General features: G+C 42.2%; 1 protein-coding gene across 4 annotated transcripts in view; it reads right to left on the minus strand.

Moving 5' to 3' along the window:
• Positions 1–25,483, minus strand: part of KDM3B (lysine demethylase 3B) — a 119,830-nt gene that overhangs the window by 41,612 nt on the left and 52,735 nt on the right. For all 4 annotated transcript variants that reach the window (XM_050962331.1, XM_050962330.1, XM_050962332.1 and 1 more), the window contains exons 5-10: positions 19,161–19,285; positions 17,526–17,597; positions 16,006–16,581; positions 9,506–10,754; positions 8,505–8,706; positions 4,192–4,406 (exon numbers count right to left, since the gene is read on the minus strand). In XM_050962331.1, the coding sequence (XP_050818288.1) occupies positions 4,192–4,406; positions 8,505–8,706; positions 9,506–10,754; positions 16,006–16,581; positions 17,526–17,597; positions 19,161–19,285 (2,439 nt within the window). The remainder of the gene's footprint in view (positions 1–4,191; positions 4,407–8,504; positions 8,707–9,505; positions 10,755–16,005; positions 16,582–17,525; positions 17,598–19,160; positions 19,286–25,483) is intronic.

A 25,483-nucleotide genomic window follows, 5' to 3' on the forward strand; every position in this document is an offset into this window, starting at 1 on the left:
GAGTACTTCACCAGTACTTCAGTCTTTTGTTTAGGTGGCTGGAAGGCAAGAGTTCTACCTGCTGCACATGTTGAAGGATAAAGTTGGCTATCAGCATGTGTAGCAGCTCCGATTTGCTGCCCCTCCCTTTCAAGTAGGGGAAAGGCAGCCAATTGGTGGACATTTCTCCACAGACTAGAGGTGTCTCTAAGGAAAAGCCATAGAATTAGCATGTCTGGGGGTGTGTGCCCATACGGAACCAATGGATGGGTGACTAAAGAATGAACTGTATCTAGGGAGTACATACAATAGGCAGAAGGTGGGCATGGGTGTAAAACTGCTAATATGTATCAAAATTCATAAGCATTTATCTGAATTAATGTAAATATAAACTAAAACCTGTAGGATTACAATTTGTAAATGTTGGTAGGTATGTCAAATAACTTTTTTCCAATTTTGAAAAAAAAAGGTAAACTATTTAAATCTAGGTAACAATTTTTCAGCTGGACGTTGTAAATATGTAAAAAAAAGTTACAAAGTGAGAGAAAACCCACTGGATTTAACTCTTAAACAGAGAATATATTTAATTACAAAAATATTGCTTCCCTCTTTCACATACTCAATTTCTTGAAATTTTTCCTTTAAACAGGAAGGCTCTCTGTTCATGGTTTCTACCAAAAGGTAAAGCTGATTTTGTAAGTGTGAAGAAAATTTTGAACCATTTGAGTTAAGGAACATTACACTTTCTTTCTTAGGTTTCAGAGTGGTAGCCGGGTTAGTCTGTATCAGCAAAAAGAACGAGGAATACTTGTGGCACCTTAGAAACTAACAAATTTATTTGGGCATAAAACCCACTTCATTGGATGCATGCAGTGGAAAATACAGTAGGAAGATCTATATACACAGAGAACATGAAAAAATGAGTGTTGTCATACCAGCTATAATGAGACTAATCAATTAAGGTGGGCCATTATCAGCAGGAGAAAAAAAACTTTTGTAGCGATAATCAGGATGGCCCATTTCCAACAGTTGACAAGAAGGTGTGAGTAACAGTAGGGGAAAATTAGCATGGGGAAAGAGTTTTACTTTGTGTAATGACCCATGCACTCCATCTTTATTAAGCCTAATTTAATGGTGTCCAGCTGGCAAATTAATTCCAATTCCGCAGTTTCTCATTGGAGTCTGTTTTTGAAATTTTTTTGTTGGAGTATTGGTACTTTTAGGTCTGTAATTGAGTGATCAGGGAGGTTGAAGTGTTCTCAGACTGGTTTTTGAATGTTATAAAATTGTTAAAAGTCTGATTTGTGTCCATTTATTCTTTTGCGTAGAGACTGTCTGGTCTGGCCAATGTACATGGCAGAGGGGCAATGCTGGCACGATGGTAGATGTGCAGGTGAACGAGCCTCTGATAGTGTGGCTGACGTGATTAGGTTCTATGATGGTGTCCCTTGAATAGATATGTGACAGAGTTGGCAATGGGCTTTGTTGCAAGGATAGGCTCCTGGGTTAGTGTTTTTGTTGTGTGGTGTATGGTTGCTGGTGAGTATTTGCTTCAGGTTGGGGGACTGTCTGTAAGTGAAGACTGGCCTGTCTCCCAAGATCTCAGAGAGTGAGGGATCATCCTTCATTTTTATGGCTGACTTAGAACAATGCTTCCTCAGCTCTCATCCCCTAATGCCCCTACTCTGCTTGCGCTACATGATGACATCATCATCATCATCATCATCATCATCTGGACCCATCATCTGGACCCATCATCAGCTCAGCTTTTTCCTGGGGCATTAGAGGAGGCAAGATGGGTTGAGATGAGGGCTGTACTATGTTAGGGTGGTGCAAAGGAGTGAATTTTGGTTGTACAGGTAGTCAGCAGTGGATTCAATAAGTTCAGCCATTAAGAAATCACAATAAATAGTATATGCATCCATGATCAGGGGCCCAAAGTCTTACTCTATCCCAAAGTAGAGCTGCCTATGTGAACAGTAGATTACATTCATTTCCATTTTCTCAGGGTCTTGGCTCAGTCAGTTGCTGAAGGAAAATAATTTTTGCATTTCCTTATTTAATATAGAATTAACAGTTTCTGGCAACTTATTTGTTCTTTCACAGGACAAACTGCTCTGATGGAAGAGGGAACTCCCTGAAGATGGTCTCAGTTTCTCTCACACTCTAGAGGAAGAAACATAACCTCCTCTTTGGAAGAAGGAAAGCAAAAGTGTTACAACGGGGATCAAATTTTATTCCTTCAGTCTAGGGCTGTCGATTAATTGCAGCTAACTCACGCGATTAACTCAAAAAAAAAAGTAAGCAAGACTAAAAAAATTAATTGCGATTAATCAGTTTTAATTGCACTGTTAAACAATAGATTACCAATTGAAATTTAATATTTTGATGATTTTCTACATTTTCATGTATATTGTATTCTGTGTTGTAATTGAAATCAAAATGTATATTATTTATTACAAATTTGCACTGTAAAAATGATAAAAGAAATTCTATGAGGTGAACTGAAAAATACTATTACTGTAATGCAATCTCTGTCGTGAAAGTGCAACTCATAAATGTAGCGGGGGGTTTGTTGTGGGTTTTTTTTTTTGTTTTTTTAAACCACATAATTGCACCCAAAAACAAAACAATGTAAAACTTCAGAGCCTACAAGTCCACTCAGTCCTACTAAAAGCAGCAAAGAATCCTGTGGCACCTTATAGACTAACAGACGTTTTGGAGCATGAGCTTTCGTGGGTGAATACCCACTTCCTCAGATGCATGTAATGTAATTACATGCATCTGAGGAAGTGGGTATTCACCCACGAAAGCTCAAGCTCCAAAACGTCTGTTAGTCTATAAGGTGCCACAGGATTCTTTGCTGCTTTTACAGATCCAGACTAACACGGCTACCCTCTGATACTTCAGTCCTACTAGGTTTTCAGCCAATCGCTAAGACAAATAAGTTTGTTTACATTTACATGAGAGAATTCTGCCTTTTTCTTACTTGCAATGTCACCAGAAAGTGAGAACAGGTATTTGCATGGCACTTTTGTAGCCAGCATTGCAAGGTATTTACGTGCCAGAAATGCTAAGTATTCTTATGGCCCTTCATGCTTCAGCCACCATTCCAGAGGACATGCTTCCATGCTGATGGTGCTTGTCAAAAAAAAAAATGCATTAATTAAATTCGTGACTGTACTCCTTGAGGAAGAATTGTATGCCTCCTGGTGTTTTACCTTATTCTGCCATATATTTCATGTTACAGCAGTCTCGGATGGTGACCCAGCACATTTGGTTTTAAGATCACTTTCGCGGCAGATTTCACAAAACGCAAACAAGGTACCAATGTGAGATTTCTAAAGATAACTCAGCACTCGACCCAAGGTTTAAGAATCTGTAGTGCCTTCCAAAATCTGAGAGGGATGAGGTGTAGAGCATACTTTCAGAAGTCTTAAAAGAGCAATACTCCAATGCAGAAATTACAGAATCCGAACCACGGAAAAAGAAAATGAACCTTCTGCTGGTGGCATCTGACCCAGATAACGAAAATGAACATTCGTCAGTCCACACTGCTTTGGACTGTTATCAAGCAGAACCTGTCATAGCAGAATGCATGTCCCCTGGAACGGTGACTGAAGCACTAAGGGACATATGAATCTTTAGCACATCTGGCATGTAAATATCTTGTGACACTGGCTACAAAAGTGGCATGAGAACGCCTGTTCTCACTTTCAGGTGACATTGTAAACAAGAAGCGGTCATTATCTTCTGCAAATATAAAAAAACTTGTTTGTCTGAGCAACTGGCTGAACAAGAAGTAAGACTGAGGGGACTTGCAGGCTCTATAATTTTAGATTGTTTTATTTTTGAATGCAGTTTTTTGTACATAATTCTACAGTTATAAGTTCAACTTTCATGATAAAGAGATTGCACTACAGTACTTACATTAGGTGAATTGAAAAATACTATTTAATTTGGTTTTTTACAGTGCAAACACTTGTACTAAAAAATAAATATGAAGAGAGCACTGCACACATTGTATTCTGTTTTGTAATTGAAATCAACATATTTGAAAATGTAGAAAACATCCCAAAATATTTAAATAAATGGTATTCTATTATTGTTTAATCACGTTTAATTTTTTTTAAATCGCTTGATAGCCCTGCTTCAGTCCCATTCCACTGCACTGTACAGACATTACAAAAAGAAGTAAAACCAACAGCTTACGGTGTGGCTCCACCATCATCATTGCCTCCTTCTCAGACATAACAAGTTGGCAGAACTGGTCCCCAACATTGGCCAGGATATATTTAGAGGTCTCCAGGTCAATACCCTCTGCAGGGGAAGACGACGGAATCCACAGGCTCATGGCATCAGGGTCACTCTGCTGGGGATTTAAGAATCCTTCCACTCGCAGGATACCTTTCCGAGTAAATATCAGTCTGAAACAAAACAGTATAAGCTAGTCAACAAGGAGCACGATGGTTGCTACCTACCTTCTGCAGCCATCCATGTCACAACATGCACACAGAGAGGAGAAGAAAGGTTTCCTCTACATCTATACTCTTCAACCAGTACAATTCATATCTATATCCAGAAAGACATAGCAGGTTATGTGAAGGCAATGGCAGTAGACAGCTAATAGGAAATGGATCCATCCCTTATAAGCAAGCGGTGATGGGGAACTCTACATAAGGAAAATGATTCAGGTTTGGGAAATAACAGTACTGAAAAGTGTCAAGGGATCATGGTGATAAAAGTCATCTGGAGTTATCTGGTCTGGTAGGTGACAGTATCTGAAGTCCTGTGCACTGCTCTCCATTCTGACTCTTAGCACAAGTTATTTCCTAGATTCTGAAAATATACTGGGGGGCGAGGGGGTGGAAACAGACAGACAGAACACAGAGCCTTTCCCTACTAACTCAAAGTTAGCCTACACTGTTAGGCCCAGATTTTTAAAGGTATTTACAGGTGTTGCTGCACTTAGCGTTACAATGTCTAACTGATTTAGAAGCTTAAGTCACTTTCTAACAGCATTTAGGCATTATCAATAGGATTTCAGCTCCTAAATGCCTAAATCCCTTTAAAAAAAAAAGAGACACAGACTTCGGCATTGCAATGCTGGGTGAAGTTATGCCTAAATACCTTTAAAAATGTGGTCCCCAGGGACAAAGTTGATATAACTTGACAACTGTTTCAAGGGCTGACATGTTAGAACTAATCTCAGCCTAGCTTATACTGGACATGCTAAATACCCACCATACCATGGCACCTGTCTCAGCAGAAACCAATGCCAGTTGTCAAAGGAAGAACAACTCTTTAGTCACAGAGGAAGCCCCCTAGATCAAAGTTGACGTACATCTGGTGGGGGCACCACAACATATCAAAAAAGCTTGCACTTCTGCTGTAACTCTCTATTCTAAGAGGAGAGCTTATTTCTCCAGAGTGGTCAATCAAACTCCTCACCCCAGTACTAATTCAGCTTTAAAACCAATGAAGGGAGAAACATAAAGCACCGCCTTTCCCTCAACCATCCCTCCAACAAAAAACAAAATAAAATGGTTACTAACCTTCTGTAACTGTTGTTCTTCGAGACAGAGTCATGGAATCGTAGGACTGGAAAGGACCTTGAGAGGTCTAGCCCAGTCCTCTGCACTCATGGCAGGAATGAGTATTATCTAGACCATCCCTAACAGATGTTTGTCTAACCTGCTCTTAAAAATCTCTAATGGGGATTCAACTTTCCTAGGGACTTTTATTCCAGTGCTTAACCACCCTGATAGGAAGTTTTTCCTGATGTCCAACCTAAACCACCCTTGCTGCAATACAAGTCCATTGCTTCTTTTCCTATCCTCAGGTGTTAAAGAGAACAATTTTTCTCTCTCCTTCTTGTAACAATCTTTTATGTATGTTACGTCTTCTCTCAGTCTTCTCTTCTCCATACTAAACAAACCCTTTTTTTCAATCTTCCCTCATAGGTCACGTTTTCTCAACCTTTAATAATTTTTGTTGCTCTTCTCTGGACTCTCTCTAATTTGTCCACATCTTTCCTGAAATGTGGCACCCAGAACTGGACACAATACTCCAGTTGAAGCCTTATCAGCATGTAGTAGAGCAGAAGAATTACTTGTCATGTCTTGCTTACAAAACTCGTGCTAATACATCCCAGAATGATGTTTTTGCTTTTTTTTTTTTTTTTGGCAACAGTGTTACACCGTTAGCTCCTATTTAGCTTGTGATCCAGGATGACTAAAACATAGCCTTAGTAATGGATATTTTTAGTAGAAGTCACGGACAGGTCACAGGCAGTAAACAAAAATTCTTGACCTGTAACCTGTCCATGACTTATACTATGTACCCCTGACTAAATGGGGGATGCCTGGGGGTGCCACTGGTGCTGGGGGGGGAGGGGTCAGCGACCCTGAACCTCCGCTGGTGCTGGGAGAGTGGAGAGGGTTGGTGGGGTGGCAGCGCTGGCAGGCTCCCTACTGGTTCTGCGCCTCCTTGGAAGTGGGAACAGCCCCATCCCTCAGCTCCTAGGCAGAGGTATGGTCAAGCAGCTCTGCACACTGCCTCTACCCTGAGCACCAGCTCCACAGCTCCCATTGACTGGGAACCAGAGCTGCCTGGCCACGCCTCTGCCTAGGAGATGAGGGATGTCGCCCACCGAGAGCATGACTTTGGATATCAGATCCGACAGTCTGGAATTGGGTCTGCGGAAGGAAAGCTCTGGCTTCGGTTGAGTCAAGCACTACCCCAAGTAAACACTATTCTCTGAACTGGAACAAAGAGTTGACTTTTGCTCATTTATCAATAGGCCCAGCGCTCAGAAGGTGACCAAATGGGAGAGCAGTGAACTGGTAGTGGCACTGGTTTACAATAAACCTGAGAAATCTTCTGTGGCCACAGATGACACAAATGTGAAAGTAGGCATCCTTTAAATCGAGGGAGGCGCACAGTACCCTGAATCCAGGGACAGAATGATGCAGGCCCAGGAGACTATGCAGAACCTCAGTTTCTTGAGATATCTATTGGAGTGCCACAGGTCCAAAATGGGCCAAAGCTCCCCCTGGCCTTTGGGATCAGGAAATATTGGGAGTAAAACCCCTTCCTCTCAAGTCTTGAGGAACCTTCTCCATGGCCCCATCCACAGGAGGGACTGCAACTCCTTGAGCTGCTCATGAGAAGGGTCCCTGAAGAGGGACAGGAATGGAGGGTAGAGTGGATGGCAGTCATGCTTGTCCTTCTTCTGCACTGTCAGTTCTCTTTTTGTGCTTCTTCCTTGTCACTGGAGATGAACAGTGCTGGACAGAGCACAGTGCCAGAGAAGCCCTTCACAGTGAGGCCAAAGCACTTGGTGTCGAATTAAAGCAGCTTGGCTCTGAGGCCGGCTTCCATTAGGGAAGCCTTCAGTCCTATCCCTCTGGTTTTTTGTGGGGGGTCCAAACGTTCTGACAAATATGGCACTTGTCCCTCACATGAGTTTCTCTCAAGCACCTCAAGCAGCTAGAGTGTGGGTCACTCATGGGCATAGGTCTGCTGCAGGAGGCGCATGGCTTGAAGCCTTGCCCTGGGGTGAAAAGAGTCCCTCCAAAGTAGGGATTATCTGTTTACACTAATGCTAACTACAGTATCTATATGCACTAAAACTGTACTTAAACTATGAACCAGAGGCCAAAAAACACTGAAAAGAAGTCTTGCCAAAGCAAAAGGGGTTGTTCCAGCAACCATCACGGGCAGTAAGAAGGAACTGAGAGGGTGCATGGCTGGCAGCACCTCTTATACCAGCACATGAGCATGCGGCACCAGAGGGCACTAGAGCTGGCCTGATGGATACCACAGAAGGAGAAAACTCAGACAATGGTGTATGTGGAATGTACGTGAGCCACTACTCAAAGATGATGATTTTGTAGTAGTATACTGTGCATTGGAATCACTGCTTTTTATTTCTCTAAAAATGAGCTGTTTATCTTTCTCCAAACCATGCAAGCACAGTCAGTAGGGCCTGGTTAAGGAGATCAAGAGTTACAATCCATTAAGGAATTGGGCAAGTGGTTGGTGTACCACGGAGAGAGAGAGACAGCTACTCTTAAGGTCAGTTACAAATTTTCTCCAACATTAGCTTTGAACTGGGTACATTCAATTAGTTGTTAGCTGGACTAAAAATCCTAACTCTGTCCCAAACTCTCTTTAAAGAAAGGTGGAAAAGAATAGTTATTTCAGTACAGGACCTCACTATCCAGCAGTGAAATTTTACTGAGATTTGGAAGGAAATTCAGTCTCCTGGGACCTGGCATGAAGCCATCTAGTTAGTGTTATATAGCTGTAGCTTTAGAGTTAGCTGAAGGGGGATAACAGCAATGGCAGCTGTTCTCCTTGCAGGACAAGGATAGAACTCTAGCCAAGTGACAGTTTCAGAATGGTCAAAACCTTCATTAGGATGCCCAGGCAAGTTAAAAAGTCCAAGAACAAAATACTTAGCACATCACAAGTTTGAAGTGCTGCAAAAACATTATATATGAAGCAGAGAGATTCAGCACCTCCGAAAATGGAAAAAGCGACAGGCCACAGTTGAGTCATCCTGCTCCTGCTCCTTAAACTTGCGGTACCGCTCCAGACGACACTCCCGACACTTGTGCAGATGAGGGGCTACATTGATACAAGATCCATCCTGGAGGAAAGGCTCTCCTGACTGCTTCAGCTTCCTCACCTTACTCATGTCTTTCAGCACAGACTGGTCAACTGTATGAAAGGGGAAAAATGAGAACCCAGTCAGTCAAACTACAACAGCAATGGACAACTCCAAGAAGCATATTTTCCAAGATCCTCTCTGAAAAATGCATTCCTGCCAGAGTAATTAACCTAGGGTTACCCCCTTGCACAGCAGACTGCTCCCCCTAGTTTTGATAGAAACTTTTGCCTACAATAGGCTCCCCAAACATGCCATACCACTTCAGTGATGGGTATTTTATAAAGAAATAATGCAGAATGTGAAAAACAATTTGGCTGAATAATGTTGTATAGACTCAAAATGCTGAAAAACTAGCAAAATGCATCTCCAAGCAATTCCAACCCTTTACTCTTCTCACCTCCAACATGGCATAGAGTCCACCAAATTGGCAAGATCAAGGATGTATACAATCCAGTCTTCTGCCTCAGAATACTGGATAGTACCATATGCTTCAAATGAAAGTGTAAAACTGCCTTAATAGACAGTTGTGGAATAACATGCCAATGGGAAAGTCTGTTAATGGTTATCTTTAATTCTGAAGCCTACCCGTTAACTGTGCCCAGAACTTTCTTAGCTTGTCTATTTTTCCCTAGTGAATGTACTCACAGATATTCTTACATCAAACATCACATCCTTTAAAAACTCCAAGCTTTTTTTCCCTACTAATATTTTGTGCCTGTATTAGTAATGCAGGGTTTATAACAGCGTGAAAAATCACAAGGTTTGCCATATAGAAAGTGTGCAGTGCAAAAAACAGCATCTCATCCCTTCATGTTCTCACGTAGTCCTGCCCTGCCCTGCACACTTCACCTTTCAGGGGGGCCGTGCGAGGTCGGCCCTTTGGGGCCTGCTTCCCTTTCCCTTTTCCCAGCAGCAGCTCAGCATTCCGCTCTCCACTGGGGCCAAGCTTGCCAATCAGATGCTCTGGGATTCCCTTTAGACAAGCTTTGGCCTGTAGCTGCTCCTCAGAATCACTCAAGTCTGACAGGTCACTGTTGGTACTAGAATCTGAGTCCTGTCTGGATATCATACTCCGCTCGTCTAAAGAGAACCTTTTCACAGCTTCAAAGGGGGCTTTATTCTCCTGTGCAAACTCTGCCTGTGAAGAGAAAAAGCCAGGTGGGTGCCTGCCAAACACATTAGAAAAAGTTTTCAGGAGAGGATTGTCTTGCTGCCCAGGCCCAACAGATGGTTTTTCTTCTGTTGGGCTGGAGGAGAGCGTAGGCATCTCAATAGGCTGTGTCAGGCTGCCAGTGGGTGAGCTGGAACGGCCATTCCCCACAGTGGATGGGCTCTGAACACCAGCAACAGCAGCAGAACTAGGAGCATTAGAAACCATTTTGGAGGAATCTGTTGTTATAAACAAGGTTTTCTTCTTAGCTAGAGAAGAGGAGTCTGTTGAGGTGTGTGATTCTGGCCAGCTAGAGGCAGCCTTTAGACCCATAGCTGAAGAGGGTATAGATACAGTCTGAGATGAAGATGCAAAGCTGCTGAAAGGACTGAGTTCTGCTTTCTCAGCAAATGCCAGGAAAGGATTGGAGGGCTCTTCTCGGGACAGTTTTGGGGGCTGTAAAAATAGATTTTCATGATTATCTGCAGGTCGAGTATTCAAGAGGCTTCGTGAAAAGGCTGGAGTGAGGGTGGGCATAGACTCCAAGGGCAGCTTCCGGTCCACAGAACTGCCAGACGGGGCTGCGGGTTTAGTGTCTGCTGCAAGAAGAGATTTACTTTTACAGGTCCCAGAGCCCAGACTGTCTGCACTCTGCTTGAATGAGTCCCGACTAGAGGGCTCTTCAGCCAAACTCTCTGAGATGACCGTGAAATAGTTACTGGAGGGCAGATTCTGGGACATGCACTGAAAAAATAAGTTCTTTGATAGATCAGAGTCTTTCTGAGTCTCTTGTCCAGTGCTACAACCAAACGGAAACCCAACAGGCTTGTTTGCTGGAGACAATACTCCATTTGATTGGCTTCTTCCATCACCAAATGCCAAAGACTGGGATGCAGTTGGGAGAGATGCTCCAAATCCAGAAGAGGTCAGAAGTGAATTTCGGGAATTCTGAAACAATATTGAAGAGAGTTAAAATGATTTCCTCTAAAAGAAGAAGATGATTGAGTGGCTAAAACCAGCAGAACTTTGCCCATTGCTACTAATTACACAATCAGATCCTTCACATGCTTCTCACATACCTGCCATGAGAAGTCACAACAGAAATCATTACTTGCACCAATGCAGCCTTCTCTAAACGTAAAATTTAGGAATGTCTACCAAAGTAATACAGAAAAGGAATTTCCCTCCGTCCACCCTCACAGCTGTAACTTCCCAGCTCATGGCAATTACAAATTAAAGGTGGAAAGGCCAATCAAGTTGTATTGTCTTGTCACACTATGGAACACAGAACTGATATATGAATGGTCTACCTAATCTGGAATCTTATCTCCAAGAACAGCCAATGCTAGATATTTCAGAGGAAAACCTGAAATCACCATAATGAACCCAGCTGAGAAATATCTCCTCACGGTACAATATTGCACCTAGCCCTCAGATCGTCATCCATTTGTGTGTTTCAATACAAGAATGTATAGTCTCTGAAATTCTATCCTAGCTAATGTAACTAGAGTGTCTGAGTCTTAAGAATCACTTTTTACCCAATATCTTGGGATAGTAATGGACTTAGACTATGCATTATGGAACAGGTACTTGTCATCAGTTTAAACTCATCTTTAATCTTCACTAATTTTTTTATGCATTATGGGAAAGCAAGTACTCAAGTTGGCCTTTACTATGCTTTTTTCAAGTCGTCTTATTCTTTTTTCAGAGTTACATAACCTTTTAATTGTCTTCCATTGCCTGAGAAACAGCATCTTCCTAACAAGAACAACGCTTAAAAAACAGCATGCTTGTCCCCACCTCATATTAGATCATTCAGTTCATCTCCAACCCAATGGAGGGTCATTCCTTACAACAACACTTTGACCTATTTATTTTTTAAGTCCCAAGCACTGAGGTTTCCACCACTTCCCTAGAGAGGCTATTCCACAGCCTGATTTCTCCCATTGTTAGGAAACTTATCCTGACCATTAGCCTAGATCAGGGGTGAGCAAACTTTTTGGGCTGAGGGCCACATCTGGGTGGGGAAACTGTATGCAGTGCCAGGGCAAGGAGTTGGGGTGCAGGACGGAGTGCGGGGTGTGGGGGGGGTGCGGTGGGCAGGACAGGGCTCAGGGCAAGGGATTGGGGCAGAGGAGGAGTGTGGGGTCTATGAGGGGGCTCAGGGAAGGGGATTGGGGTGCAGAGTGCAGGAGAGGGCTCAGGGCAGGGGGTTACGGTGCACAGAGATGGAGAGTGCAGCACGGAGCTCAGGGCAGGGGGTTGGTGCAGGAAGGGTGTGAGGTGCAGGGAGCTGGTGGGCAGGGGGCAGGAGGGGTTTGGGCTCCAGCCAGGAGCCGCTTACCTAAAGTGGCTCCGGGGTGCCAGCAGCACGCACTGGGGCCAGGGCAGGCTCCATGAATGCCTGCCCTGGTCCCATGCTGCACCACTCCAGAAAGTGCTGCGGCCCCTGGGAGAGGGGGAGGCAGAGGGCTCCGCATGCACTGTCCTTGCCAGGCCTCCAAGTACCTCCCCCGAAACTCTGATTGGCCGCGGTTCCCTGCACAGAGCCCTCTGCCCCCTCCTCCGCAGGGACATGGTGCTAGCTGCTTCCGAGAGAGGTGTGAGGCCTGTGGTGCCACAGGGGACAATCTTGCGGGCTGGATCCAAAGCCCTGAGAGGCCAGATCTGGCCCGCGGGCTGTAGTTTGCCCACCCTGCTCTAGATTCTCTCTTTTTCACCTTATTACTCCTACTTATAGCCCCACTTTCACATTCTTTACCTTTCACATAACACAGGAGCCAGGGGTCACCCAATGAAATTAATAGGCAGCAGGTTTAAAATAAACATAAGGAAGTATGTCACACAATGCACAGTCAACCTGTGGAACTCATTGCCAGGAGAGGTTGTGAAGACCAAAAGTATAATTAGGTTAAAAAAAAATTCATAAGTTCACAGAGGATAGGTCCATCGATGACCATTGGCCAAGATGGTCAGGGCTGCAACCCCATGTTCTGGGTGTCCTTAACCCTCTGACCGCCAGAAGCTGGGACTGGAGGACAGGGGAGGGATAACTCAAACTACCTGTTCTGTTCATTGCTTCTGAAGCATTTGGCACTGGCCACTATTGGAAGACAGGATACCGGGCTAGATGGGCCACTGGTCTGACTCATCAGGGCCATTCTTATGTACCACATTTGTTTTTTAAACCCTTCATATATTTATAGGCTTCTATAACTAACAGGTTCTTCTACTTCACGCATCGTGGTATCCAAGTTCCTTTGTTCCATCACTCAATCAAGCTATACATATTTAGATCAAGATTTTCTTATGAATCAGTCCCTGCATTCTCATGATCATTTTTGTTTTCTTTTCTGAACTCCCCATTTGACAATCTTGCCATAAACAATGTACCCAGAACTGCATGCAGTGTTCTAGGTGCAGGTACCCCTGTGCATACGCAGCCTAATAGCCCATAAGCTTTTTTTTGTAGACTCATCATGCTACAAACTTATGTTTAATATGCTGACCATGATCAACCTTCACACTCTTTCTACATTACTGCCTCCCAGAAGTAACACTCCAAGTGTAGGATGCTTGAGATGATCTTTTCCTAGGTGTATTAGCTTAATTTCCCCAGACTGAATCTCTCTTATGTCGTATTTCAAATCTCTTCATGTTTGAGTGTATTTTCTGTCTTTGTGACCATTTATAGCTCCTCCCAGTTTACTATCTCCAGCAATTTAATTCACTACAATATGAACTCAACATAAAGTAATCATTTCTTTAATGGGCTCTTCTATTAGCCTGTCCTGAGTGTTAAAAATTTTATTTATCAATTCCTTTGTATCCTTATTTTATTAGTCTTTTCTAAAGAACGTTAATAGGCTACAGAGGAATGACTTTCCCTTACAGAATATGGGCTTGCTTGTGCCTTGCATTTTCTGCTTATATTTAGGCTTGGTAGAATTCAATTTTTATTTAATAACTGTAATGGTTAACATCAACTTAGATAAAAATAAAAAACATAAATATATTTAAATTTTCACAGATGGGCAAAATTATGGGGGTGCTGGATAATATGGGGGGGTCAGATAACTGTTTAACTACAGTAGATGTTGAGATTCAAAAAGTTTTATAGCCATTAAAAACACAAACTGTCAACATCATATGTTAAAATATACAAAGCAAATATGCTTAACTCAAACTCAAAGAAGTTCTCAAGTAGCGTTTTTCTTACTTTGCCTATCTGTAATTTTCAATCATCATCAATGGGAGTGTGTGGGGGTGGGGGGGTGGGGGGCGGTGAAATTAACATTTACTGACATTTATCAATAAAATCTACACCTTCCACTTATACACTGCTTGGATCAATTAACACCTCAGATATTGATAATTATAGACCAATGAGACATATAGGGTGACATCTATAATTATATAATCATCAATACCTCCCTTATCAATACCTACCAGGCCTTTAGAGACCAGTACAATGGTGGCCACTCTCCCATAATAAATATGATCTGTTAGTAGCTCCATTACATTGGACTTTAGTTCCCTCTAAATTCTCTGATGAATATTCCACAGCTCTGATGATTTATTGCAGTTTTATTTCTCAAAAGAGTCCAAAGAATAACCACTGAGGGAGATATTTCTCTCCTTCTCATTTTCATTATCCTATGTGATGGAGACTGCTGCAAATTAAACATTGACCCTCTATGCAGTCTAATCACATTGCATGATCTCTTACAGCGCAGAGGCTGTGTAGCTCTAGTGACTCAGTGAGCTTCCTACTTCTGATGTGCTTGCCTGTCTTCATTTCGCTCAGTATTTACATAGTAGTCTTTAAATTTATTCACAGTCATCATTTCCAGCTTGGAAAAGAGACGACTAAGGGGAGATATGATAGAGGGCTACAAAATCATGACTGGGGTGGTGAAAGTAAATAAGGGAGTGTTTATTCCTTCTCATAACACAAGAACTAGGGGCCACCAAATTAAATTAATAGGCAGCAGGATTAAAAACAAACAAAAGGAAGTATTTTTTCCCACACAACGCACAGTCAACCAGTGGAATTCCTTGCCAGAAAATGTTGCAAAGGCCAAGACTAGAACAGGGTTCAAAAAAAGAAAAACTAGATACATTCATGGAGGATAGGTCCATCAATGGCTATTAGCCAGGATGAGCAGGGATGGTGTCCCTAGCCTCTGTTTGCCAGAAGCTGGGAATGGGCAACAGGGAATGGATCACTTAATGATAACCTGTTCTGTTCATTCCCTCTGGGCACCTGGCATTGGCCACTGTCATAAGACAGGATACTGGGCTAGATGGACCTTTGGTCTGACCCTGTATGCCATTCTTATGTTCTTATTTTACCTGCAAAGTCTACTATATTAGTTTCTCTTGGGTTGGATTTTCATTTTTAAAGGCTACATAAAATCTTCTGCCTTGTTATTTAACCAGTTTCCCTCCAGCTTTTTACTTTTTTCTTCTGTAACTAAAAGCATCTTCAAGCAGTCTTCAATGCATTTCTATGTCTTTCAGTTTAACTTTTGACCTTCGGGCAGATTCTAACAATAGTTTGTCAGAGTACATTACCTAATAGCAAGATATGCTCTTAAATAGTATCTTCCATGTAAGAATATCGAACTTAAATTACATTAAATATAGTAGTTTGTATTAAGGTAACTTGAAGGTTGCACAATTAAAACAATAGCAGCCGTTAAGATTACAAAAGTTAAAGGTTCAATCAGCACAATTCACTGACACACTGCATTTTACATACCCATTAATTGTATCTAATTAAAGACAGTTTCACATGGAACAAGGACAAAGAAGGAAGACAGAAATGAGCCAAGTTCATGCTGCTATCAGAACACTGTCAGAAAATGCAAAAAGTTTGTTCTATCAGCTTTAAGCTGACTGTGGTGGGGCAGAAAAACTGTCCATGGGAGCATCTCTACCAGTAAGTGGCAAAAAAAAAAAAAAAGGAAATCAGAGGGACTGAAACTTTACCTCCACAGGGACTGAACATACCATATGTCAGAGGGGAAGGAGCTGGAGGGAGAGGAGAGTGAGATGCCCCAAAACTGTTAAGATTTTAGAGTTCCTGTAGACACAGACCCAAGGGTGGGAATTTATTACAATAAGTGACTTTAGAGAATATATATCCAAAGTTTTCTAGTTGTACTTGGAATCTTCTAGGCTGCAGGCAACTCACCTCTCCCTGAGCTTGTGACCAGCCTGTTTTCTGTTTCTCTTGCCCAGTAACTGCTGACATGCCAGTGTCAGAGATCCTCACAGTTGTTGGTGTCAAAGAAGCTGTAGTATCAGCTGCTGGAGAAGCCCCCGTGCTTTGGCCAACCTGTTCCAGTGATTTTCCTGTCTCTTTACATCCAGCTCCAACCAGTGCTTGACTAGCAGCTGAAGAAAAAGGAGTGAAGGGTACAGGCGTGTCACCAACCACTGGCTCATCCTGCACCACTAAAGTTCGGCCATTCTCTTTGGTGTAAGTGGCAAAGCGAATATTGCGATTAATCTGAGGAACAAAAGGAGGCAGCTGCTTGGCCCTTGCATCCAGCCCTGTTTCACTCCCAGTGCCTGCTTTCCAAGGAGGCCTGCTTGCCTCACTTTCATCACTCCCATTACTATCCACTTCACCCCTCTCTTTTAGCTTCTTTGTTGCAGGATCACATCCAGAGTCTGAAGCATTTTTCCTCCTTCGTCCATCCTTTCCTTCCATAGTCTCTCTCTTCTTTTTCCCTTTCGAAGATTTAGCTGCTTTTAGGCCCCCTCCCTAGAATAAATAAAATTATGTAATCACTATAGGCAAAGAATCATCCAGCCTGTCAGGCCAGAACCAGAAGGTCCACTCTCTTCCCATCTCTTAAAGGAAAATAGTTCATTTGTTAGAATAATGGATTTGTTACACTACATTAAACTCAGAAATAGTTACTTTAGACAGATACTGCAATGGGAATTTTTTTTATATAAAATTGCATGTATGCACACCTGCCTCTGTTTTTTTGCATTAGAACAGGGTCCTCCACAGCAAACAGTTTCATTCACTTATTAACGGAGCTAGGTTTTCATATGGTGGTACATCGGCACAATGGGAAATTCCAGTAAGTGGGTTATCATCTTGAAGTAAAACTGATTTTTAAATGATTTATATACTGATAGCGATACATTCCAGGGATATAAATCGTTTTCCTTTATGGCAAAACTTCCAGTCCAACACAGCTGGCAACTCTGCCAGCATCCTCTAGGAGGCAGCCTGTCCTTCAATCCACAGAAATAATAGCCCCACATATCAGAAAAGGATTGTAGTTAGGAGGGAAGATAGATTGCTGTAGCAAGGGAGGAAAGGAGGCATTTCCTGAAACCAGAGGCAGTGATCACCAGGACAGCCTCCTTCACAATGCAACCCCTTAGAATGAAGCAAGACAACCCTTAGATGCCAATAGTCCACTTTTCTCTCCAATAAGAGTAATTCCAAACTCATTAAACTCACTTCAAGCCTGTGTTGAAAGAAAATGGACTTTTAAAGGAAGCCAAGTGGATAATCCGACTATTTTATTGTCCACAAAAGACATAGGAAACCCTCCTCTCAGCTCCCGTGGACTTCTCAAATGCTCTCAGTGAACAGAACTCCTCTTCAAGTTGTTTCCTCACAAATTATCACGAGATACTTTCTAAAGCTCCTGATTAAACATGCAGAGACATGACACAACACAGTACCTCATTTGGTGGAACGGAACTGTCCATCACTACATGAACCAGTCGGGGATCCACTGACTTTATCTCACCAGTCTGATTTTTATGAGGTGGGCAGCAAAAAAATAAGGAAGAAAGAAAAAAATATTCAGTCAAATTACCAGCTAAGAGATAACAATGAACATAAGACAGCGTGCAGCCCCTTTCTTCCCTCACTCGCCTCCTCCTCTCTGTTCTCACTTGTCAACATCTCTGCTTTCACTATACTATTGAACTGTTTCACTACCCTCTCTCACCTTCTCTAACCCTCAAACTTGGGTCCTACTCTATTCTCATTTTTCTGTCTCCATTCATTGAGCACCTCTGGAGACAGTTCTGCCATTAAAGTCTGGTCTACACTGGGGGAGACGGAATCGAGCTAAATTACGCAACTTCAGCTACTGGAGGAGTACCGGAGTCAATCGGAGAGTGCTCCGCGGTCAATTTATTACGTCTAGACTAGACGCGATAAATTGACCCCTGCTGGATCGATTGTTGCCCAATGATTCAGCGGGTAATGTAGACAAGCCTTAAGTCCCCTTCTTCCACTCTGAATTCATTCCCTTCCAATTTTGTTTCTTCTTCTAAACTGGCAAGGAAACTTGTCAGTTGATGCTACCCATTCTCTATTAGCTTCCCCCACAAAAAGGAAGATTAGAGACCAGTCAATAAGTAGCAATATCAATGTCAGATGATTGTTTCTTGAGCCAAATGATCACTTCCTTACTTAAGAATGTCACCTTGCTCTCCCACATGAAAACAATTAAGAATCTCTTCTAACAACAGACTCCCTGTCTCTCCAGTAGAGTTCATCAACCAGGAGATACATGAATCGGATTCAGATGGAATGGCCTGAAACTCCTCCTGCAAGTCATACTGGCTAAAATTCAAGCAAAGAAAATTCTGTTCCTGTCCAAAACTAGCTAACTCCAAACAATCCAAAAAGTTCACTCTGAATACAAATGATCTTATCATGGAGGATTAAAAAAAACAAAAAAACCTCCTCACAACAAAGAATACATAACCGTCAGTGTTGTAGACAGTTATGATTCATCATGCTACCCACCACTTGGGTCTGCTGATTGGAAGTTTGTGGAAGCAAAGAATTGCTACCTGGATTCCTGTTCATCCAAGACTACACATCAAAAAGGTGGGTTCAGACTGAGATTCTGACCCCTAGAACCTAGCAATCCTCCTTCATGCTTAACCTGTTTCAGGCAATGTGTATACAAAGGTGATGTATAAGGAAGAAGCCAAGAAAGATGGCATTTGGTGGCCATAATATGACAATCATGGAACAGTAACCTTCTGCTTGTCTACCAATAGCCTCTCCTCCTCCTCATCCACTTCCTACAATACAATTTTCCTACAATATTTTTGTCCTCGCCAAGCATCTCTCTACATCCTCCTCTAACTGAATTGTGCATTGTATATTTTTTAATATAAGACCTGTGGGGTAAGAAAAGTGACCTCTCCATGAAGTACCATGTGATTACACATCTTTAGGAGACACTAGCCAACAGACAACGAAATTCAAATTTTGTGGAGAATGGTATGTTCACAAAGCGATGCAGGGAACTCATGTTTTAGAAGCCCAGATGAAGTGCTTCAGGCCTTCACCTCAGTCATGGACACTTCCATAAGACGAGTGATGGGGTCTTGACAGGTCACAACACCACAGAGCCAGCTATTTTCATCTTCTGGTTGGTACACCTTAACTCTTTGGCCTTGGACTCTGTAGGGACCTGAAAAAGAGAGCCAGATCAACTGATTATACCTGCAGACAAATTATTTGCACTATACCATTAAGGGTGCATAATACAGACAGTAATGTGTGCCAAGTTAGGGTTGAAAACACTCATCTCCTGGTGCAAGGAAACAGATTACCAAGTTTTATTACAGCTTTTGCTCACAGTAAATACATCATCTACCACAGTTCTGTTGAAAAATGTGGTTAAAATAGCATTATGAGGCTCACGTTCGTGTCAATAATTCGGTCAAATTTGATCAATTTACAAGTAAAATTATATTTTGAGAAGATCTGAAAAACCCAGCCTTACAGACTCAAGCTAGAACCTGAAACAAGGCAACTGACTCCCTCCTAAATACGTTTTTTTCCCCTTCTGTCACCTACAAGTGAATAAATAATTAGAAAAAAAAATCCAGACATACATACATTGTGAGTAACCATGTGACTTTACTGTGAACTCCTTGTGAAATCCCACTTTGAGTTTATAAGGAGAGGTTCCTCACCCTGTGCAGCAACTGGAGTTCTTCCAAGTGGTGCCCTGTGGGTGATCCACTTCAGGTGCCATGCACCCTATGTACTTTGGATTAGAGACTTTTGGTTGCCGAGTTCATTCAGCCCGTACACGTGCCTTACACATCCTCGTGCCTCACATGAAGGCTATATAGTGTTGCTCCACTACGTGCCCTCAGTTCCTTCTCCACAAAGTTGAAGTAGAGGGGAAGGAGGGCACATAGCACCTGTAGGGACACACACACACACACACACACACACACACACCTCAAAGAACTCCAATTACTTACAGGGTGAATAATCTCTCCTTCAAGTAGCGTCCCCGTGGGTGCTCCACTTCAGGTGACTAACAAGCAGCAGCCTCAGCAGGAGTAGGGGGCTTTGGAGTAGTTCAATGCTGTAGATAGTACTGCAGACTCAAAAGCAGCAGCTGAAGTTGAATCATGGATTACTTTGAAAAAGTGTGTACAGAAGTGCAAGTGGCAGCCCTGCAGATCTCACTGATGGAAACTTTCTGGGAAAATGTTACTAAGGTAGAGAGATCCCTTTGTTGAATGGTTAATATCCCAACAGAAGGTTGAATATCATTGGATTGATAACAAGGAATGATGTATCCAGCTAGCCACCTAAAGAGTCTTTGATTGGAAATTGTAGATTCCTTAGAGCTGTCAGCAATTGACAGTCTGGAAGATTTTCAAAAGGATTTAGTTCTGTCCAGGTAAAAGGCTAAACGCCCTTTTTGACATCAAGCGTATATAGTATAGTGTCCTTCTTAGTCAGATGTGATTTAGGGAAGAAAATTGAGAAACGAATAACCTGATTAATATGGAATTCAGATGAACCCTTATGTAAGAATTAGGGGTGTAGGCACAGCAAAACCTTATCTTTGATAAATACTGTGAAGAAAGGGTGTGCCATTTTGGTTCCTATTTCTCCCACTCTTGGAGCAGATGTAATGTCTACCAAGAAGGCAATCTCCACAGAACTTCAGTAGAGAACAAATTGCCATTGGTTTAAACGAAGGTCTCATAAGGCATCGGAGAACAAAATTAAGATCTCAAGCTGAGATAGGATGCTTGATTTAAGGGAAAGTTTCCCTACTCTGATAAATTTCACTATGATATGACAGGTAAATACTGAGAAACCTTTGACGGGAGAATGAAAAGCTGTTATAGCTGCCAAGTGAACTCTGATAGGGCTCATAGATAACCTCATCTTCTTCAGTTCCAGGAGACAGTCCAGAATATTTGACAGTGAAGAAGAAACAGGTGAAAGATGTCACAGATCAAACCAACAGCTGAATCTCTTCCATTTCTGAAGGTAGATATTGCAACTAGACTCATGTCTACTGTTTAACAGTACCTCCACAGAACAGGTCATTTCTATCTTTGCAAACCATCAATGAGCCATGCTATGATATGACAAACTCTCAGGCTGGGGTGAAGGAAAGGAGATGGGAAATGGTCAGGAGGCACATTGCTTGACAAACTGCCAGCAGTATGAGGTAAGGAAACCATGTCTGTCTCAGCCATTTTGGGACTATCAGTATGACCCTGGTCTTGTCCTGTCTTACCTTGTTCACCACCTTCAGTAGTAAAGTTGTTGGGGAGGGAAAAACATATAGCAATGCAGATGCCCAACATAAGAGAAAGGCATCCCCAGGAGTGGTGGCCCAGTACCCCTCTCAAACAGAATTGAGCGCACCTTTGTTCTTGGCCATGGCAAAGAGGTCCACCTCTGGGAGACCTCAATCTGAAATACGTGATCGAGAGGCCAAGCATCCAGCTCCCATTTGTAATCCTGGGAGAAATGTCTTCTGAGAGGGTCTGCACTGGTGTCCTGAATGCCAGGAAAGTATACTGCAGACACATGGTTACGACTGTCTATGCACCAATTCCATAGTCTTACAGCTTTGTCATAAACGGAAGGTGATAGCTCTTCTCAACTGACATAAAACATGTAGGCCACATCATCTGTCATGATCTTGATGCACCTGCTCCTGATCAATGGCAGAAAACAGAGACAGGCATTTCTAACTGCTCTGAGTTCCAGCAGCTTGATGTGTAGAGTGGCCTTGTTGGGAGAACACCAGCCCGAACAGGGTGAGTGTCCAGGTGCGCTCCTCAAACTGTTGTTACTTTGTTACTGTAACTGCTGGGAGTGGCTGGGTAAACTGGACACCAGCATGGACATTGTGGGAGTCTTTCCCCCAATCAAGGGAGTCCTTTACCAAAAAAACATAAAAATGGTCATATTGGGTCAGACCAATGGTACATCTAGCCCAATATCCTGTTTGCCGAGAGTGGCCAAACCCAAGTGCTTCAGCCCATTCCCAGCTTCTGGTAAACAGAGGCTAGGGGCACTTACAGAGAGAACAAATGCCTGTCTACGTTGTGTTTGTTTGGAAGCCAGATGGTTCTGAGCCATCCCTGTAGGGAGCAAAGATGCAACCCTGGATGGCTTACTATGAAGGTGCAAAGCTGCCATAAGAACATAAGAATGGCCATACTGGGTCAGACCAAAGGTCCATCTAGCCCAGTATCTTGTCTGCCAACAGTGGCCAATGCCAGATGCCCCAGAGGGAGTGAACCTAACAGGTAATGTCAAGTGATCTCTCTCCTGCCATCCATCTCCACCCTCTGACAAACAAACAAACAGAGTCTAGGGACACCATTCCTTACCCATCCTGTCTAATAGCCATTAATGGACTTAAGCCCCATTAATTTATCCAGTTCTCTTTTTAAAAACTGTTTAGTCCTAGACTTCACAACCTCCTCAGGTAAGGAGTTCCACAAGTTGACTGTGCGCTGTGTGAAGAACTTCCTTTTATTTGTTTTAAACCTGCTGCCCATTAATTTCATTTGGTGACCCCTAGTTCTTGTATTATGGGGATAAGTAAAATAACTTTCCCTTATCTACTTGCTCCACATCACTCATGATTTTAAATACCTCTATCATATCCCCCTTAGTCTCCTCTTTTCCAAGCTGAAAAGTCCTACCCTCTTTAATCTCTCCTCATATGGGACCTGTTCCAAACCCCTAATCATTTTAGTTGCCCTTCTCTGAACCTTTTCTAGTGCCAGTATATCTTTTTTTGAGATGAAGAGACAACATCTGTATGCAGTATTCCAGATGTGGGCGTACCATTGATTTATATAAGGGCAATAATATCTTATTCTCTATCCTCTTTTTAATGATTCCTAACATCCTGTTTGCATTTTTGACCGCCTCTGCACACTACGTGGAAGTCTTCAGAGAACTATCCACGACGACTTCAAGATCTTTTTCCTGATTAGTTGTAGCTAAATTATCTCCCATCATATTGTACGTACAGTTGGGGTTATTTTTTCCAATGTGCATTACTTTACATTTATCCACATGAAATTTCACTTGCCATTTTGTTGCCCAATCACTTAGTTTTATGAGATTATTTTTTTCAAGTTCTTCACAGTCTGCTTTGGTCTTAACTATCTTGAGCAGTTTAGTATCATCTGCAAACTTTGCCACCTCACTTTTTACCCCCTTCTCCAGATCATTTATGAATAAGTTGAATAGGATTGGTCCTAGGACTGACCCTTGGGAACACCACTAGTTACCACTCTCCATTCTGAGAATTTACCATTAATTCCTACCCTCTATTCCCTGTCTTTTAACCAGTTCTCAATTCATGAAAGGACTTTCCCTCTTATCCCATGACAACTTAATTTACATAAGAGCCTTTGGTGAGGGACCTTGTCAAAGGCTTTCTACAAATCTAAGTACACTATGTCCACCGGATCCCCCTTGTCCACGTTTGTTGACCCCTTCAAAGAACTAATAGATTAGTAAGACACGATTTCCCTTTACAGAAAGGATGTTGACTTTTGCCCAACAATTTATGTTCTTCTAGGTGCCTGACAATTTTATTCTTTACTATTGTTTCGACTAATTTACCCGGTACCAATGTTAGACTTACTGGTCTGTAATTGCCGGGATCACCTCTAGAGCCCTTTTTAAATATTGGCGTTACATTAGCTATCTTTCAGTCACTGGGTACAGAGGCCAATTTAAAGGACAGGTTACAAACCCTAGTTAATAGTTCCACAACTTCATATCTGAATTCTTTCAGAACCCTTGAGTGAATGCCATCCAGTCCCGGTGACTTGTTAATGTTAAGTTTATCAATTAATTCCAAAACCACCTCTAGTGACACTTCAATCTGTGACAGTTCCTCAGATTTGTCACCTACAAAAGCCGGCTCAGGTTTGGGAATCTCCCTAACATCCTCAGCTGTGAAGACTGAAGCAAAGAACCCATTTAGTTTCTCTGCAATGACTATCGTCTTTAAGCGCTCCCTTTGTATCTCCATCATCAAGGGGCTCCACTGGTTGTTTAACAGGCTTCCTGCTTCTGATGCACTTAAACATTTTGTTATTACCTTTTGAGTTTTTGGCTAGCCGTTCTTCAAACTCCTCTTTGGCTTTTCTTATTATATTTTTACACTTTATTTGGCAGTGTTCATGCTCTTTTCTATTTACCTCACTAGGATTTGACTTCCACTTTTTAAAGGAAGTCTCTCTCTCTCACTGCTTCTTTTACATGGCTATTAAGCCATAGTGGCTCTTTTTTAGTTTTTACTGTGTTTCTTAATTTGGGGTATACATATATTATGGTGTCTTTAAAAAGCGTCCATGCAGCTTGCAGGGATTTCACCTTACTCACTGTACCTTTTAAATTTCTGTTTAACTAACTCCCTCATTTTTGCACAGTTCCTCTTTTTTAAATTAAATGCCACAGTGTTGGGCTGTTGAGATGATGTTCTTCCCACCAAAGGGATATTAAATGTTGTTATATTATGGCCACTATTTCCAAGTGGTCCTGTCATAGTTACCTCTTGGACCAGCTCCTGTGCTCCACTCAGGACTAAATCTAGTGTTGCCTCTCCCCTTGTGGGTTCCCATACCAGCTGCTCCATGAAGCAGTCATTTAAAGTACTGAGAAATTTTGTCTCTGCATTTCGTCCTGAGGTGACATGTTCCCAGTATATATCGGGATAATTGAAATCCGTCCACTATTATTGAGTTCTTAATTTTGATAGCCTCTCTAATTTTCCTTAGTATTTCATGATCACTATCACTGTCCTGGTCAGGTGGTCGATAATAGATACCTAATGTTATATTCTTATTAGAGCATGAAATTACTATCCATAGAGACTCTATGGAACGTGGATTCACTTAAGATTTTTACTTCATTTGATTCTACATTTTCTTTCACACATAGTGTCGCTCCCCCTCCCCGCACAACCTGTTCTGTCCTTCCGATATATTTTGTACCTCGGAATGATTGTGTCCCATTGATTGTACTCAGTCCACCAGGTTTCTGTGATGCCTATTATATCAATATCCTCCTTTATCATGAGGGACTCTAGTTCACCCAGCTTATTATTTAGACTTTAGCATTTGTGTACAAGCACTTTAAAAACTTGTCACTGTTTATTTGTCTGCCCTTTTCTGATGTGTCCGATTCTTTATGTGAATGTTTCTCAACTGATCTGGCCTTTACATTATCCTCTTCCATCCTCTGCTCCTGACTATAACCCAGACAATCTCTATCAACAGACTCTCCTCTAAGAGAAGTCTCTGTCCGATCCACATGCTCCTCTGCGGCAGTAGGCTTTCCCCCATCTCCTAGTTTCAAAACTGCT

The sequence above is a fragment of the Gopherus flavomarginatus genome, chromosome 7, assembly GCF_025201925.1.
Source record: "Gopherus flavomarginatus isolate rGopFla2 chromosome 7, rGopFla2.mat.asm, whole genome shotgun sequence".
Taxonomy (NCBI): Eukaryota; Metazoa; Chordata; order Testudines; family Testudinidae; genus Gopherus; species Gopherus flavomarginatus.